Source organism: Crinia signifera, chromosome 4 (genome assembly GCF_055691185.1).
Source record: "Crinia signifera chromosome 4, ASM5569118v1, whole genome shotgun sequence".
NCBI lineage: Eukaryota > Metazoa > Chordata > Amphibia > Anura > Myobatrachidae > Crinia > Crinia signifera.
The window spans coordinates 118,931,225-118,947,538 of NC_139220.1; the positions used below are offsets into that span (position 1 = coordinate 118,931,225).

The 16,314-nt window shown below is 43.8% G+C and overlaps 1 protein-coding gene across 1 annotated transcript in view; it reads left to right on the forward strand.

The window, feature by feature from the left end:
- The window catches only part of OTOGL (otogelin like), a 205,333-nt gene that overhangs the window by 160,759 nt on the left and 28,260 nt on the right, over positions 1–16,314 (forward strand). Inside the window, 10 exon segments of the mRNA XM_083182312.1 lie at positions 551–736; positions 1,708–1,920; positions 4,116–4,217; positions 9,095–9,202; positions 10,736–10,837; positions 10,926–11,030; positions 11,507–11,547; positions 12,738–12,801; positions 13,674–13,852; positions 15,792–15,896. Of these exon segments, the coding sequence (XP_083038438.1) occupies positions 551–736; positions 1,708–1,920; positions 4,116–4,217; positions 9,095–9,202; positions 10,736–10,837; positions 10,926–11,030; positions 11,507–11,547; positions 12,738–12,801; positions 13,674–13,852; positions 15,792–15,896 (1,205 nt within the window).

The following is a 16,314-nucleotide window of genomic DNA, read 5'->3' on the forward strand; positions in this document are numbered from 1 at the left end:
CCTCTCTTCTTGGCCTAAATAATGTGCTTTTAGATGATTCATGATCTGTTTGATAGATGGAAGGAATTAAAAATGTGTAAAAAGAAGTGAGGATGGTCATTATACAGTATGTCAGTCAGGAGGAGGCTGGTGGCATTATCTTTGTCAGTGGAAATTTGGTTATACTGTACTTGGGGAATTACAGTAACCAAATCCTGCACACTTCAGACTGTGCTATAAAATCCAGCAAATCTAATTGGTATTTGTCAAAGCAACAGTTACCAATGAGTGCTTACAATTTCTCTATGGTCAAGACCAGAGACTTTCCACAAGCAACCTAGGCACCTGCCTAGGGCACAGCAGGTCCCAAGGGGACCCATAACCATATCCTGTCCATCCAAAACATTCCCGGGAGCATTGCCCAACTACCGTGTGACATTATAACATCACATTGACCGGCACACACTTTATTAAAGTCCCTTTGAAGTTTTTTGATAGAATAAAAATATGTTTGGACACACAAAATGGTTTCATCTTCATTTATTTATTTGCCGTCCATGTTTTATGATAGCGCTGCCATGCCCAGAGGGAAAAGAATACCAGGCCTGTGTGCAACCGTGTGCTGCTAAAACATGCTTAAACAAATGGTACTATGAAGAGTCCCCCTGCTTATACCTGAGGGAAGACTGTGTGTGCAAGAGAGGAACTATTCTTCACAGGACAGATTCTGAGCTGTGTATTCCTGAAGACAAATGTGGTATGTATATGTTCTTGTTTTTACATTTTTAACCCCTTGAGTGGTGTGTTTTGCTGGGGCAGGACAAACCTACCAGGGCATGTTTGTTCTGCCCCAGCAAAACCCACCACAGATCATAAGAAGCTGCTGATGCCGCTCCGGCGTTAGTATGCCGGAGCTCCCCAGACAGGTGGCTCGTCAGACAGGCGGCAGGCTCGGGCATGTTTTTTCGTGGAGGTTCGGGAGGACTCGGGTGCCTGAACTCACCCGAGTCCCCCCGAACATCCCCGAGCCTGCCGCCTACGTCACTACAGAAGGATGATTGACGGCTGGAGGCGGGGGAGCTCCGGCGTACGATCGCCGGGTACGCCGGCCGGAGCAGAGGGACCCGTCTGGACCTACAGGAGGTGTGGGTGACGGAGGGGGGGACCCCGAAAGGTAGTACGCCAGTGGTGCTCCGATGGAGGCACCACTGGCACGCACCTACTACATAGTGGTATGCCCGGAATTTTCCGGGACAGCCCGCTGCGGCAGCGCAGCTGAGCCCGGAAAATTTCCGGGCATACCACTTAAGTGGTTAATGTAGCTTTATTGTTTTGAATAGTCTGCACACCTTATTAAAAGAAGGCATAATATAAATTATTGGATAGAAAGTGCCTTATGGTGGTCACACTGTCAAAATATTTTGGGTCAACAAGTAGGTCCAGGGTCCAAGTTTTCATAAACATAAACATTTGATATACTTAGGTGTTCAGTGAACAGGCCACACTCGTGGCTTATTAGGGCTCTGCTCCCTGTATCCCGATGATGGGTGCACCCAGGGACAAAGAGTTGTCATAATGCTGTCTCCTGACTGTTATCACCATTAGAGATTATTGTGGTGGCTAAGTGGACTTTACAGTTGGGCCACTTACAGGCTGGTTTGATAAAAAAATATTCCCATCTGTGGCAAAGATGTGAGTTTATTGTGGGCTTTTTATTTTGTATCTTAGCGTGCACTGATAATGAAGGACATCCACACTCTCCAGGAGAAGTCTGGCATTCATCCGTCAGTAAATGCTGTCTGTCCAAATGTCTAGAGAATGGAACTGTTGTATCTTTAGAACCTGACTGCATTGAAGAGCCAGTGCCAGCTTGTAAGCGGGAGGGTGAGACTCTTATCAGTGTCATTGAAGGAGGAGGATGCTGTCCAAAGAAAGTGTGTGGTATGTAAGTCCATGTTAAAGGTTAATAGTATTCCTCCGGCACAGTGCTACTTATACATGACATTACAACATCAATATGTACCCAAACTACTGTACATGTTTTATCTCCAGTCAAGTTCAATGGAGCTTTATAGATTTTTAAGATGGCTGAATTTGACAGCAGATCTATTTATTGGTTTGTCCATATTCCCTGGCGGTGGCAAACGCAGAATTTCTTAAGGGTGTTTCCAATTGCAGTCCACAATTTCCCATTGGAGCAAGTGCGGGAGTCTGGGGGAGCGGTAGAAAAACACACTTTGTATTCCCCAGCACCCTGAATGATACCAGTAACAAGATATAAATCCTAAATGGTAACATAATTCAGATATCTTGGTTACATATATTTGTGCAAATGTATGAATAAGCCCCCAAGCCATCATATAGTCTTCTCTGTGTATTGGGGTCCCTAACACTATATCTAGGTGCAGATTGCGGCACCTCAAAAAAAAAATCACACCCCTTCCCCATGTCTGCCTATGCAGGCTGGCAACATTTATTGAATATATTCCATTGTTTCTCTTCTTTCTTTTCTTCTTTGAAAAGCCACTAATGGCCATCCCTGCTGTGGAATACGTGGGTGGTGCCATCCCTTAGCTCCTGCACCCTGTGTGTTGGCACCACTCGCAAAGCCCTGATTATGGCCATGAGTAAATCTTCATAACCATCAGTGTGCTATTTCATAATATTCCATGTGCTGCCGCTAGCATGCTACATGACCTCAGAGGGGACAGAAATCTCCTGTGGAGCAGAAGTGCAAACCACTCGAACCAAGAGCTACCTGGTTGATCCTGCCAGTAGCATTATTATTTATTATTTATTTATTAACAGTTTCTTATATAGCGCAGCATATTCCGTTGCGCTTTACTAAAGGAGACAGTGTTACAACAAACAGGGTATTTACAGACAATCAAAAGGTAGGAGGGCCCTGCTCACAAGCTTACAATCTATAGGGAAATAGGCATTGATACATAAGGATAGATACTGTATTCTTTATTGCATCGATTCCACCAGAATGCAAGGTTCTATGACTGGTTCTGGAATTTGATAAGCTTGCCTGAAGAGATGAGTTTTTAGGGAACGCTTATAGCATATCATTGTCTCAAAGATTACGCCATGCACGTGTAAGTAACATGGCCGGTACAGTGATACTGCAAATGGCTCATTAAATCAAATTTGGTTCCCTTCTGCTCCATGGGAGGTTTCTGTCCTCCCTGAGCTCACCTTAGGATACCTTCATTACAGTTTGACAGGTGTACTGTCTCAGGAAAAATTTCCCACCTGCCACTGTCCCTGGAGCCGGTTGTACGCTGGCTGGTAAAGGGCCTGATGATGATGATGATATCACTTGAGGAGCTATCCCATTCTGGCAACTTTTTAAATATTGCATGCAGCAGCAAAAAAACACATGCTTCATTAGATGCTTCATTAGATTTCCGTTGAGCTTTATATGAAGAACTGGCTCCGGTAGTACGTGCACTAGACATTTTTGTGCTAGCATGAAAAATATAATGAGATACTGGAGCATTCTTCTCTGGCTATTTCCTGCTGAGTAATGCTGGGTACACACTGGGTGATACTTTGGAATTCTAGCAAAAGGCCGATATATCAAGAGCAGGTCGGTGGGTTTAAACAAACGTATGTCTGTGAACGACATCAGACATATCACGTTGGCATTGCAGCACAGCTGATGCAGATACACAGTACTGGTGCATCAGACTGTGTAAACGGTGACTGCCACCAGCCTCTACACTTGCCATCCAGTGGGATGTCAGGACTGACATATAGACTGACCAATCAGTAGGTGTATATGCTGAATCTGTCACTCTTTCAGCTGGCCGGGCAGTCGGGGGACATATCTCTTTGATGTGTATCCAGCATGACATCATCATAATAAGAACCATAGAGTATATCACAAAATAGTCTTTGTTGTTGAGTCTCCACATCACAATCTTAATATGGGGATTAATATGAGAATCTGTGCCATAAATGCCATACTTCTATATTGGAATGTACTGGGAAAAAAGGTTACACTTTATTTAAATGACCATAGTTTCTTTTGGACCCATTTATGTGAGAATATATTTGCCTATATCTGAGGTCTGATATAAAACATGTTTTCACTCTGCTGTTGTTGTTTATGCATTGTATGCTTACAGAGTGTAATATATCTTTATGCGAAAAAGCTGTAACCTGTAACAGTGGGGAGCGACTAGTTGCTGATTACAGCACAGAGACCTGCTGCCCCCAGCTTCACTGTGGTGAGTATCTCTATAGTGTAACCAGTGCACTCCATTTGTGCTGCACACCTTCTTACACCAGCAAGTGAGGCTTGAGTAAGCTCTTTTATGTTAGAGTTCACAGAGGAGATGGGTAAAATGTAGTAAGACTGCGAGATGCAGGCTGTTCAGGATTTCCTGCAAGTCTGCCCATATTTTTAAAGCAGCAATCATTTATAAGGCAAAATCAAGTTGGTTTCTTTGTAAATGATTGCCACTTTAAAAATATGGGCAGACTGGCAAACATTTCTGAACAGTCTGCATCTTTGCAACATATGTATCTATTTTATGTTGCTGATTTCTATGCAATACTTTACTACACAGCTACTATTTCTGACCTCTAAAGGCCCATACACACTGGGCGACTTTTAGCTGTAAGTCGCTCAAAACACCCAGTTTGAATGGCTTTCAGCTCAAAGCCGCCCAGTGTGTATGGTCCGGCGATGAGCGGTGAGCGCTGCTGCGCGCTCCCGCAACATCGCCGGGAAAGCCGATCATCTGCTGGTTATACCAGCAGATGAGGGCTTTCAGGACGGCTTTGCATAGCACACTGCTTGCAACGCCGTCCTCCCCCCTCCGTCGGCGCCGCGCAGGGGGAAAGCCGCTCAGTGTGTATGCATTGAGCGGCTTTCCCTTCAGCGATGATTGGCATCATCGCTGTCCATACACGCTGGGCATAGTCGCCCAGTGTGTATGGACCTTTACACAATATGTATCTTTGTTTCTCCTCGTAAAAGGCTGTCCAGAGGTGTACAACTGGCCTCTAAAACACTTTATTTATTTTCAGCCCCTCAGTTTCTCTGAACGTTCCATAGACTTTTTTGTATAAAAATAATGTTTGGACTGCAAACCCATAGAGCAGGTATGTCCAAACTGTGGCCCTCCAGCTTTTGTGAAACTACACATCCCAGCATGCCTTGCCATAGTTTTAGCATTCCCTAACAGCAAAACTATGGCAAGGCATGATTGGACTTGTAGTTTCACAACAGCTGGAGGGCCATAGTTTGGACATGACTGCCATAGAGCATACTTGTGTAACTTCCCGTAAGCTACAGGAAGCACCCTATTGTTGGGGTAGTCTTCTGCACCCCTGGAAGAGTAGGCAACTATCACGCATTCTTCTAGATTCCTATTGAAGGGAGGAGGCTAAATGATGAGTCATGTCATTTGGCCCCTCCTCTCACAATGGACCTGTGAATTCCAAGTGTTTTTTTGTGTTGGGTGCGGGATGTAATGACGAGTAGGGGCGGGCTGGGCTGGGGGGCAGGGTGCCATGTGCCCCCCGGGCTGCTCTAGCAGGCACTGTTGCGGGCCGCGGGCTGCCTCCTATTTTACCTGCAGTGCTGTCCTCTGTAAGCATCACCGCGGCTACTGAAACATGGCCGCCTCCTGCATGAGGACATGTGTAAGTACCGGCCGGATTCTACAGTGTGGCCGTGGCAGACGCCATGTGACGTCATGACGCCATCACTGCCGCCCCACTCGTGCGCCAGATACTCAGAGGACGGAGAGGCGGCGCCGGAAAGTAACGGCAAAGAGGGCAGATGGAGCCGCAGCATCAGAGCTATGAAAGGCAGGTGTCCTGGAACTATGTATTGAGTGTAATAATGGGGGCCGGGGAGCTGCCTGTGGTGTCCTCATATAATTATACAGGGGGAGCAGCCTGTGGTGTCCTGCCAAGACCCCACAGGCTGCTCCCCCTGTATAATTATACCAGGACAGTCTTGGTATAATTATACCGGGGAGCAGCCTGTGGTGACCTGCTATAATTATACAGAGGGAGCAGCCTGTGGTGTCCTGGTGTAATTATACAGGGGGAGCAGCCTGTGGTGTCCTGCCAGGACACCACAGGCTGCTCCCCCTGTATAATTATACCAGGACAGTCTTGGTATAATGATACAGGGGGAGCAGCCTGTGGTGTCCTCGTATAATTATACAGGGGGAGCAGCCTGTGGTGTCCTGCCAAGACCCCACAGGCTGCTCCCCCTGTATAATTATACCAGGACAGTCTTGGTGTAATTATACCGGGGGAGCAGCCTGTGGTGTTCTGCCAGGACACCACAGGCTGCTCCGCCTGTATAATTATACCAGGACAGTCTTGGTATAATTATACCGGGGGAGCAGCCTGTGGTGACCTGCTATAATTATACAGAGGGAGCAGCCTGTGGTGTCCTAATGTAATTATACAGGGGGAGCAGCCTGCGGTGACCTGCCAAGACCCCACAGGCTGCTCCCCCTGTATAATTACACCAGGACAGTCTTGGTTTAATTATACAGGGGGAGCAGCCTGTGGTGTTCTGCCAGGACACTACAGGCTGCTCCCCCTGTATAATTATACCAGGACAGTCTTGGTATAATTATACAGGGGGAGCAGCCTGTGGTGACCTGCTATAATTATACAGAGGGAGCAGCCTGTGGTGTCCTGGTGTAATTATACAGGGGGAGCAGCCTGTGGTGTCCTGCCAGGACACCACAGGCTGCTCCCCCTGTATAATTATACCATGACAGTCTTGGTATAATTATACAGGGGGAGCAGCCTGTGGTGTCCTGATATAGTTATACAGAGGGAGCAGCCTGTGGTGTCCTGGTATAATTATACAGGAGGAGCAGCCTGTGGTGTCCTGTCAGGACACCACAGGCTGCTCCCCCTGTATAATTATACCAGGACAGTCTTGGTATAATTATACAGAGGGAGCAGCCTGTGGTGTCTGTTCAGTTTATGCAGAGGAGCAGCCTGTGGTGTCTTCTTGTTATTATGCAGGAGAGCAGCCTGTGGTGTAAGGTATAATTATGCAGGGGGAGCAGCCTGTGGTGTCCTGGTATAATTATACAGAGAGTAGGCAGCCTGTGGTGTCCTATTCTGTTATTTGAATACAAGGTGGCAGCCTGTGGTGTCCTGTTATTGTTATTATACTGAGGAGCAGTCTGCGGTGTCCTGATATTATACAGGGAAGCAGTCTGTGGTGTCCTGTTATTATATAGGGGGAGCAGCCTGTGCTGCCCTGTTATTATACAGGGGGAGCAGCCTGTGCTGCCCTGTTATTATACAGGGGGAACAGCCTGTGCTGTCCTGTTATTATACAGGGGAAGCAGCCTGTCGTGGTGTTATTATCTTTTTTTTTAATTAATACATATTTTGTTTACCGAAAAACCTCCATTTTAATGATGCGCTGTTACTTATGGGCCAGTGCTCTGCACTTGCCCCCCAGGCTAAAAGTTGCCAGCCAGCCCCTGATGACGAGCCAGTCCGGTCCTGTCCCCTGAAGGCGTCTGAAATGTCTCCTCTCTGGGCTTCTCCCAGAGAAGACACTGAAGAAGTAGGCAAGTATGCCATAGAGCAGAAATGCAAATTAGCAATGCTTTTTTCCCAATACAAATATAGAGCAAAAATGCAGCCCTGTTCACATTGGACATACATGGACAGCACTGCTTAAAAGGCACAGGCAGTGCTTTCTATTCTCCTGGTTCTGTCTGCTCATATATCAATTTCTTATCTCTTAGTGGTCCCCTTAATAGATAAGAGCAGAGCCATTAATATTTCCAGTGAATGTACAATGACAGCAACATTCTTGGTGGAAAAATCAGTTTAATTCTCAGCATTTTCTTTTTGCCCACTGACTAGCTGAACTCAACAGGAAAGTTATTGCCCAATATCAATAGTGTTTTATGTTGCTTATTCAGTGGTTTTTAGTGCTTTTAGATAGCAATAAGTAATGTGCAACCGTGTGTGCTGGAGACCTTACTGCTGAAGAAAAGGTAGAAAATGAGTCCCAGCTACAAATTTGGCAATATGACTGGGGCAAGCATTCTATGTAAGAGGCAATATTATATTTAAAAAAATACTGCAACTGAAAAAAAACAACAACAGTATTTATAGAAATAAAGCACTGTAAAAAACTGGGTGCCATGAACTCAGTGACAGTAATATATTCTAGTTTTGGTGGGGAATGGAAGAGCATCCTGCCCTTTTTTTCTCTGGTGGTCCTCTAAACCTATTACTTTTTTCCTTCATGACTACGTAACCCCTGAAAAAGTTTTCAATTATATATATACTATATTTAATATTTTGAAACCACAGTGGTGGCAGTGGACTAAAACTGAATAATATGAGCCCCTGAACTAAAAGTGTGCACTGAACGCCCAGTAGTGGGGCAGGTTGAAATGATTAGAACCAGACCTGCATGCAGAAGGAAGCACTGGGAACTCCATGCACCAGGACTAGAGTGGGATGAGTCCTTGCTAAGTAAGACAGTGAGTTTTTGTAATCCAAGGTATACTGTATAAAAAGAGAGCTGAACCACAGAGTTAACCTTTGGAAAGAGGCAAAGCAATGTTCCAATGGGAGAGAGGCGAGGCTTTGCCGTATTCCTGGAACCCAAGATGAGCCTTGCTGGTGGACTGGCTCATAAATGTATAGGTAGAGGGGCAGGAGAAAGTAGTCTTCTCTCTACATATAGACTCATTGGAGGGGCTGGATGAAGGGAGAGAGAAGCTGGGGTAGCCTGGGCAGAGAGCAAAGCCCCATTGAAGAGATAAAACAGTAGTCCTTTCCGGTCCCGACCAAGGCATCAAATCCCTGTCATCAAAGATGATCAATTGTATCCCGGATATTTAGGGGTCTGAACAGGTAGCAGGGTCTGATTTGTCTCTTACAGCACATAATTATCTAATTTGTCAAATACAATAATATAAAAAATATATACAATATATAATATACAATATTTATTAATATAAACAATAATAAGTACTGTTACATTAAATGCTATACATTTTTCTCTGAGAATTATTTTCCTAAGTGTTTGTTATGCCTGATAAATGATTTCTCTTTAGAAATTAATATAAATAATATAATATTGCAGTGTGTGACCCTTCAGTCTGCCCAGTAATATCACAACCACATTGTAAAGCAGATCAGATTGCAGTTCAAGTCAGACTGGATGACCCTTGCTGTTTCACCTATATATGTGGTAAGATCAATTTGTTTTTCTACACCTATAATTAGGGAGGCTAATCCCGGTATCGGGATCAGTGGGATCCAGGTTTTTGGTCCAATCCTGGGATTAGTTTGCACATTTACAATTTTGCTAGGCAACACTAAGCACTAGCAGTAATTTGCTCACTTCCTGGCTCAGCAGTCCGGGTGGGAAAGGAGTATAGAGATAGTTGACTGGTGGCCAGTCATGGAAGCTGCCACAGCAGAAACTCCTGATTGGCTGGTGGACCGCAAAATCTGATTGGCTGGTGGACCACAAGCTCTGATTAGCAGGGAGCCAGCGCTACTTTTAAAGTGTTGGTGGCGCTGTTTTTATTTCTATGGCTGCCATGTACACATGACACACATGTACACCATCCCTATATTCAATCACTGTTCCTCACACATCTACCATCACTGCTGTTTACTCCCATCCTCCCTCACTGTTCCCTGCACCCTTCCTTCCTCACTGCTCTCTACATTGACCCTCTCTTACTGCTCGCTAAACCCACCCCCCTTATTGCTCCCTATATTTTACCTCACGAGCTGTTCTCTACACCATTCTCACTGCTCCCCACACCCACTCTCCCTGCTCCCTAGGCCTACACCAATTGATACTACTCCCTATCCTCTTCCTTTCTGCTCCCCACACCTACTCTAAATACAATTCAACTCCGGGATCCCAGGAATCTCGGGATTGAGAGTATTCAATCCTAGATCCCTGGATTACAAAACTGGACCAGGATTTGTGGTGCACATTTTTGTTTTCATTTGTAACTATTACTAATTCTGAAAACATAATATTAGAAGTTAATAAAACAAACATCAGCAAACTTATCTAGAGTGTAGAAGTTATTATAAATCATGTAGAAACTTGTAACTCTAGGTCAGTAGATGCACCTTTTCTATAGGCAAAAACACCATGTTTTAATGGACCAAAGGATGGGTTCTTTCTTTCTTTATTTGCAGTTTCAGCGCAGCATATTCTGTTGCATATTACTGTACATGCACAGTGCTGTGTGTGACTGTGCCCAAGTTAGTGACTAGTACATGTAAGGATGGTGATGGTTTGCATTTTCACACTGCATCTACTGGATGGCTGTTTAACAGTGACATTACTGGGGTGCAGGGTAATCTCACCAGCTAGATAATGATTACCCAATTAAATAACCCTGCACCTGATAGAGGTGGTATAGGCATACAGGCAGACAGCACAACCCCCCCCCCCCCCCTTCCCCCCCTCCCCCCTTTTTTTTTCAGCTGCACCACAGCATATGTTTCAAGTACCTAACATGTGCAGTGCAGGTAATGCAATGTTTATTTGAAGCTCTACTGAACAAAAGTAGTGCAGTAATGACCAACCCATTTAGTTCATTAATATGCGTTGGCACTACAAGACAAAAAAGAAATTGTACTGTTTGTGCTTTAAAATAAGCCAATTTTAACCATTACAAAAGGAGAAAATGCAGTAGTTGTTTCTATTAAAAGGTAAAAAAAAAAGTAATAATTATTTATTTTACACTTGTAGTTTGTGAATCTTGTACAGAGCCTGTTCCCGTATGCAGAGAGGGAGAAATCCTTACTGTTAATTTGAACACTACCAACCACTGCTGTCCTCAGTATATCTGTGGTACGTTAATTTTTTATTCACTATATGATTTTTCCTATTTTTTTTAACCCTGCTGTGTTATGTTACATATTCTTTTTCTATTGCTTAGTGTGTAATGAGAATCTTTGCACTGCACCACAGCTGAACTGTTTGCCCGAAACCAATCTGGTTAAACAGAAAGTGGATGGAAAGTGTTGTCCAGACTGGTATTGTGGTCAGTATAATTATAATTTGTGTCATTTCATTCCTATAGTTGAAGTCTCGGCAAATATATCACAATTCTTTAATTGAAAGTTGTGTATTCAGTCACTTATTTGAAAACTAGAGTGCAGTCTGTCAAAATGATGAAACATAACAGAAATGTCTGCGCAGGCCAGGACACTTGAATTCCCGCTGTAGTGTTGAGGAGTAGCATTAGTCTTATTACATAGGATGTTGAATATATACGTCAAATCATTTAGAAGAGTACTGTATGTACACAAGAGGCAATGGAATGGCACATTAATTCATCATGAACATATGTACAAACGTACTGTTCTTTGGAGATTTATCTAATTTTTAAAGCAGTATCACAGAACAACACAGCTAATAAAAATGTTTTATTTGCATAAGGCTACTAAACATTAATTGTGCTACATTCTGTCCAGAGCATTTGCTATAACTATACTGATGGTTCCCCATTTCTTTCAGAATGCAGCTGTGGAAATGTCACTGACCTGGAATGCCCCTTGGTAAGAATATATTGTTTTTAAAAGTATTATCATAAAATAAAAATATTCCTATGCAAAAATATACATCATATATAGGAGTAGGCAGAAGAGATGTTTCTAAGTAAATCTAGTATATCAGGGGGAGGGGAGGGAGGCTGTTGGGGGGGGGGGTGTTAGGTTATATCTGGGAGACTTGCCGACCTTTCCTGGGGGGGCGCTAACTCTGATTTTTAGGAGCCTCTATGCCAATCAAGGAGAATAGGCATCTTGCCTCTCCACTTGCAAGAGGACACAAGCGCAGCGTTGTAGCTAGGTGCCATGGTGCCTGGAGCAAGGGCATGTTTTGCAAACCCCGTAATGAATTGGGGGCGTGGATAACATGTGTTGGCATGTTACATTTGAAAAGAAGAAACTTCAAAAATTCTAAATGGATGAAAGGGTCCATTCTGTATATTAATAATATAATAAATAAACCCTCAACACCGTCTCCCCACACCCAGTTTCCCATTATTACATATATTTGATTTACTTAGAGAGACTCACCCCCCCCTCCCCATGATCCATGATTTGCTCTTTACTTGATCTTTACTTAAAAAACTAAAATCCACCTTGATGACAGACAGCACAGCAGGGCGACAGCCAGCAGCAGTCAGCCTCCTCCTCCAGGCTACAGCCAGCGATTGGGACGGAGTGATGATGACGCTGCTGCAGCCAGGGAGGAGGGAGTGTAGCTGGGGCAGGGGAGGAGTGTCCTCTTGATCTGCTGCGCAGCGCTGTCTGGCCGGCTCGTCATCACAGCTGACTGAGCCGGCCCGAGCAGCTTCGGCCAGGGAGGAGTCGGACATGGGGGGAACAAGACTGTGACATGCGTGACATCATCGGTTTGCAGGCCGCGGTGGCAGGGTGAGCAGGCAGGCGCTGGGCAGGGCAGCCACAGGCACAGCAGCTGGGGTGAGAGCCTGAGAGTAAGCGAGTCCCGGTCTCTCGGCTCATTTGCGGAGAGGGGCGGCGCCCTGTGCCCATTCGGCACCTTGGCTTCGCCCTCCCTACACTTCTGCATGAGCGTCAAATCTGAATGGGTGTGCTGTCTGTTTTCTGGGCACTCACAGAACCAATAAGTATATTTTACACTACACAATATGGCAAATATATATTCCAGTATTTGCCTCTATATTTATTATCGCTAAGTAAATTATTGTTTATTCAAACAGGGAGAACTACAGAGGATTGATAAAGACCATCATAGCCACTGTGGATGCACTCGTTATATTTGTGGTATTTATTAAATTTTCTGTATTCTACATTATTTGGCTAATAGTTCATCAATATATTGGACACAGCTGTATTTGAAGCTTAGTCATTACCCAGAATCCATAGAAATTTTTCTGTGACTCAACATATGTAGATGTGATGCGCAAAAAACCCAGCTTCTATGGACTGCACCGACTGCAGCCCATAGAAGCTGGATTGGCTTCCAACATGAAGGTAAAATTTGCCACTGGGCATCTTCCAATACTTTGTTGATGCCGACATCCTGGAAAGACAGTTCCAGCCAAGTTAAGCCTGACTAAAAAAAAAATATAGAACGCATACAGGTTGAGTATCCCTTATCCAAATATACGTTGTCCAATTGTTCCGAAAACCATACATTCCAGAAAGTGAAAAATTTTTTTGGTTAAAAACGCTACTAGGAACATCTGTCACAGCACTACTGAGGATATGATATATAACTGGCACTAAATATGTGCAAGGACATGATTGCTTGGCATTTATAGTCAGTGCCTGAGACAGGACACAAATTTTGTTTCATTTTTTTGAAACCTTGTTTTATACACAAATAAAATATATTTGTGTGTATTTCATGTGTTTGATGTGCTTATACAACATAAATGCAAGATACCTCAAGATACATCATTGAAATATAAATATATTCCGAAATACGGAATAATCCGTTATCCAAAATGCTTCTGGTCCTGAGCATTTTGGATAAGAGATACTCAACCTGTATATGCAAAAATGTGTAAAGTCACTTCTGCGTATGTGCTGTATGTATAAACCATTTGCTGTTTGTTTTCTTTACAGATTGGATTTGAAATTCTGTTTATTTCATGAATTTAAATCTTTGTTTTTTCTTTTGTGCACCACAGTGAAGGAAGAAGTGTGTGTTTATCAGGGAATAACCGTACTGCAGCCTGGTCAGTCACTAATTGAGTATTTAAATGGAGAGATATGCTACACCGTAAACTGCTTACATGAGATAGATAACGCAACTGGATTTCATGCAATGGAAATGTCAGTGGTGAACTGTTCCAAACACTGTGCCGTTGTAAGTACGAACTACCTTTGAACGATTATAGAAAATCTAAAAAAAACAAACATAAAAACAATGTTGGTGGTAGAATCATCAACACTAATACAGTGTTTATGGTGTTACGTACATACAGTATGTAGATATATGCTGAGGTGGGAAATTAAGATATAACAAATCTTATTACAAACAGTGATTCCAACAGTGACACCACAAGAAAGCAGTCCTTCAGGCTGATATTGGATACTAAGCAGCACAGAGTACATATGTTTTAGGTAAATGTATATAAAAAAGTGAGCAGAGACAATGGTGCTACATACCTCCCAACAGTCCCAATTTTAGCGGGACAGTCCCGATTATCAGGGCCCGTCCCGCTGTCCCACCCTCGGCCGGCAGTGTCCCGCGGTGAGGGGGGGCTGTTGGGAGTCCCCCCTGTCGGCTGCTAAGCAGGGGGAATAAATGCTGTTTGCATGCACACAGCGTCTGTTCCCGCAGCCAGGGGGCGCAGCCACTACGTCCCTCCTCCGGATCATCCAAAGTTGGGAGGTATGGTGCTATCACTACTTAGAACATTAATCAATCTATAGATAACTCAATGAAATACTGTACAGTAAATATGTTTCCAAACCACCATGAGTGCCTATACTGTATGCATATTTCCCTTTTACATTGAAGCTTCCGTGGAAGAAGGATCTTTACATGTACATGTCATAAAAACAGAAATACGGTACAAAAATATAATATAAAAACCGGATACATTCGGATGTCCGGCGGTGTGGATTCTGGCGTCCAGAATACAGATCCTGGCATCCCGATGGAGGGAATCCCATAGCCTTACACTAATTCCCACCCTAGTGTCTAAACCTAGACCCCCTAGGCCGGGCCAAACCGTGACAAGCCCAGCATGCTTATTTTCATCATTCGGGATTCTGACGCCTTCATCCTCATTGATGTCGGCAAGCTACATTTTTTACCCTGCACCGTATATATTGTATGAGTTCTGTCCGTTTACCTACATAGTTTAGATATAGATTTTGTCTGTATAGCCAATTTGGGATGTAGTTAATACCCTGGTGGTCGGGATTCAGACGGTCAGAATGCCGACAGCAGCATCCCGATGGTCAGAATCTTGATGGATCCCAACATTTAGTACTGGAATTAAAGTTAAGTTTAGGAAATAGTAGTAGAGTTTGGGTTAGGCTGCCGTACTGGTGAGTTAGGGTTATGCTGTGGTAGGGAAGATTAGGCTGCTGCACTGGTGAGTTAGGGTTAGGCTGTGGTAGGGAAGTTTAGACTGCTGCAGGGGTGAGTTAGGGTTAGGCTGCAGTAGGGGAGGTTAGGCTGCTGCAGGGATGAGTTAGGGTTAGGCTGCAGTAGGGGAGGTTAGGCTGCTGCAGGGATGAGTTAGGGTTAGCCTGCAGGGGTGTGCTATAGGGTTCCGATAGTTGGGATCCCGACAGTCATTAGCCCAACGTCGGGATCCCGACTGGCCGGACTCAGACATGCTGCGGGCACGGTGGCTCGCTGCGCTCACCACCTATTCTATTCTCCCTCTATGGGAGGGAGGGAGAATAGCCAGTGGCCACCGGGAACCCGTTTGTCTGTGTTTTAACAGTCGGGTAAATGACTGTCGGGATACCGACTGACGGGACCCCGTCCGGCACCCAGCCTGCAGTGGGAGTGGGTGGATGGTGAAGGATCATTAAGATGCTACTTTTGGCATTCTGACCTTCTGGATCATGAGTGCCAGAATTTATTTTTTATATTAAATGTTTATTGAAGTTTTACACAAACTGATATCATCCCACCAATATACTGTATATATATATATATATATATATATATATATATATATATATATATACTCTTACTAACATAGCATGAGCCAATTCACTTTGTACTAAATGCTTTGCTTATATTTATAAAGTCCAAATTTATAATATGTATTTTTATATAGAACCAAGTTTATATTCCATCTGCGAACCACCAGATGTGCTGTGGAACCTGCAAGAATGTGTCCTGTACCTTCTATAATACCAATGGAACAGTAACTACATATGAGGTAAGTCTGCTGCTTAATACTGTGTAAAATGTTTCATTTATTGAGTGTAAGGTTATAATGAGACGTTCACGTACACACATTTTACCCGTTTCTGCATTTGTTGCACACAGTCTCACCAACACACTTTCTGCTAGAGAATCATAAGGAAGATGAGTCACCATACACAGCAAATAATTAAGAATATCAAAATTCACAGTTTTAAAACACTCATAATAGGAGTCAATGGAGGCATCTATCATTAAGAGCTATTCATTAGGTAAATAGTAACAATTTGAAGAAATGAGGTAAAGTTGGTTATACTGTGTGTCTAACATAAGGGTTGTTGTAAAAAGATGTGGGTGTGTTACAGACTATGGTAACAGGCACATTTGCATTGCAGTACTCCAGGGGCGGATCCAGGATAAAATGACAGGGGGGG